Source organism: Neophocaena asiaeorientalis, unplaced genomic scaffold (assembly GCF_003031525.2).
Source record: "Neophocaena asiaeorientalis asiaeorientalis breed wild unplaced genomic scaffold, Neophocaena_asiaeorientalis_V1.1 scaffold357, whole genome shotgun sequence".
In the NCBI taxonomy this organism is placed as follows: domain Eukaryota; kingdom Metazoa; phylum Chordata; class Mammalia; order Artiodactyla; family Phocoenidae; genus Neophocaena; species Neophocaena asiaeorientalis.
This window is the reverse complement of record NW_020173270.1, coordinates 1,695,999-1,697,631: the sequence shown is the minus strand read 5'-3', so window position 1 is coordinate 1,697,631 and position 1,633 is coordinate 1,695,999. Positions and strand designations below refer to the sequence as shown.

General features: G+C 66.0%; 1 protein-coding gene and 1 long non-coding RNA gene across 3 annotated transcripts in view; one reads left to right on the top strand and one right to left on the bottom strand.

The window, feature by feature from the left end:
• LOC112400136 (uncharacterized) overlaps positions 1-1,633 on the top strand; it is a 42,771-nt gene that overhangs the window by 6,108 nt on the left and 35,030 nt on the right. The window lies entirely within an intron of this gene.
• ADAMTS10 (ADAM metallopeptidase with thrombospondin type 1 motif 10) overlaps positions 1-1,633 on the bottom strand; it is a 16,531-nt gene that overhangs the window by 4,941 nt on the left and 9,957 nt on the right. The window contains exons 12-16 of the mRNA XM_024745704.1: positions 1,297-1,442; positions 1,136-1,199; positions 567-669; positions 202-335; positions 8-103 (exon numbers count right to left, since the gene is read on the bottom strand). Of these exons, the coding sequence (XP_024601472.1) occupies positions 8-103; positions 202-335; positions 567-669; positions 1,136-1,199; positions 1,297-1,442 (543 nt within the window). The remainder of the gene's footprint in view (positions 1-7; positions 104-201; positions 336-566; positions 670-1,135; positions 1,200-1,296; positions 1,443-1,633) is intronic.

The following is a 1,633-nucleotide window of genomic DNA, read 5'->3' as shown; positions in this document are numbered from 1 at the left end:
TGCAGACCCCCTCGATGGTTTCGCAGGCGCTGCCATCACCCCCACACACTCTGCACTTGTCTTCCCGCAGGTCAGAGCCCAGGACCCGGTCGCAGCCCACGTGCTGGGGAGGGCAGTGGTGTGCGTGGGGGAATTCAGGGAGCCGCCCCCCTCCACCTCCGGCCCCCTCTCCCCTCCCCTCTCGCGGGGAGTCCCCTCCACCTTGCACTCGCCGCTGACACAAATGTCCACTGTGTCTGGGCGGCAGGGCGTCCCGTCCACCACAGCCGCCGCCCTCTCCGTGTAGAAGTTGAAGCCTTCTGCTAGGCACGTGAGCGAGCAGGCCTTCACGCCCCCTGGGGGGCACGGCCCCATCAGACTGAGGGCCAGACCCCAGACCCAACAAGGACAGGCAGGTTGGGCAGAGGGAGCGGGGCCTCCCGGTGTTCAGTCTAGGCGCTGCTGAGCCACATCCCGGGCGCTCTGGCTCCTTGGGTGAGGGGAGGGCTCAGGGCAGACCCCATGATATGGTCTCCACCTGCGGCTGTCCCGTTACTGCCCCAAGGCCTTCTGAGTCCCCTGCTCACCTCCCCGGTACGTTTTCCACGTGTAGAATTTTCCACGGAAGGGGACACTGTCAAATTCAGAGCACTGCATTTCCCTGAAGTCCTGGGAGCCTGGAGGACAGTCCTGGGGCACAAAAAGGGAGAAGTAGGGAGGCCAGGTGTTGGGGGGGATGCAGTTAGGGCAGAGGCCTGGGGACAGAGAACCGCCGCCGCACGTCCGGCTGCAGTCGCCCCACGGGGTCCACGGGCCCCAGGCGCCGTCTGGGTCAGCTTTGGGGCAGGAGCAGGGCTTTTGGGGGGAAATTGGGCAGTAAAGGGAGGAACGCGTGTAGCTGGAGAGGGTTGTCAGGGGCCAAGCAGTTATTTCCAGGTGGGAGACGCATCTACTGCAAAAGTGTAAAGAGTTGGAAGGAGACAAGGCCCAGGGCTGGTGTAGGGAGGTCCGAGAAAGGAGCGGGTGGCCGCTGCAGGTTTCCAGAGGAGACGGTGGCCAGCTGGCCCAGGCTCGTTGGAAGCTGATGCATGCCTTTCTTTTCCCGCGTGTAAGAAGGGCCAACGGTACCCGGCTTGGGATCCTGGGGGGGACTCACATCGGTGTTGCAGGAACGGTGCCTCCGTCTCTCGCCCAGGCAGTACTTGCCCCCGATCGTCGGCCTGGAAATGGGGGTGGACGGCAAAGAAATGGGGCAGGGGGAGTAGGGGGCGAGGACCTCCCGCCCCTCTCCCCCGGCATTGGGGCTTGGGGGCTGACCTGGGGCTGTCGCAGTGACGGCTGGAGGAGGACACGCCGCCGCCGCACGTCCGGCTGCAGTCGCCCCACGGGGTCCACGGGCCCCAGGCGCCGTCCACGCCCTCCGGCCGCGACCCGAAGGGGACGCAGACCCGCTTGTAGCACCACTGCGGGTGGGATGATGGGGAGGGATGAGTCGGGCTTTGCGGACTCTCTGGGGCTCGGCGCTCAATCCTACCCCCACCCCAGCCCCCCAGCCGGAAGTCTGAGCCCTCCTGAGGTGGAGCGAAAGCGGGAGGGGGTGGGGGACGGAGGTGGGGTCTGAAGAGAGGGATTCTGCCCGGTAATATGGGGGCGT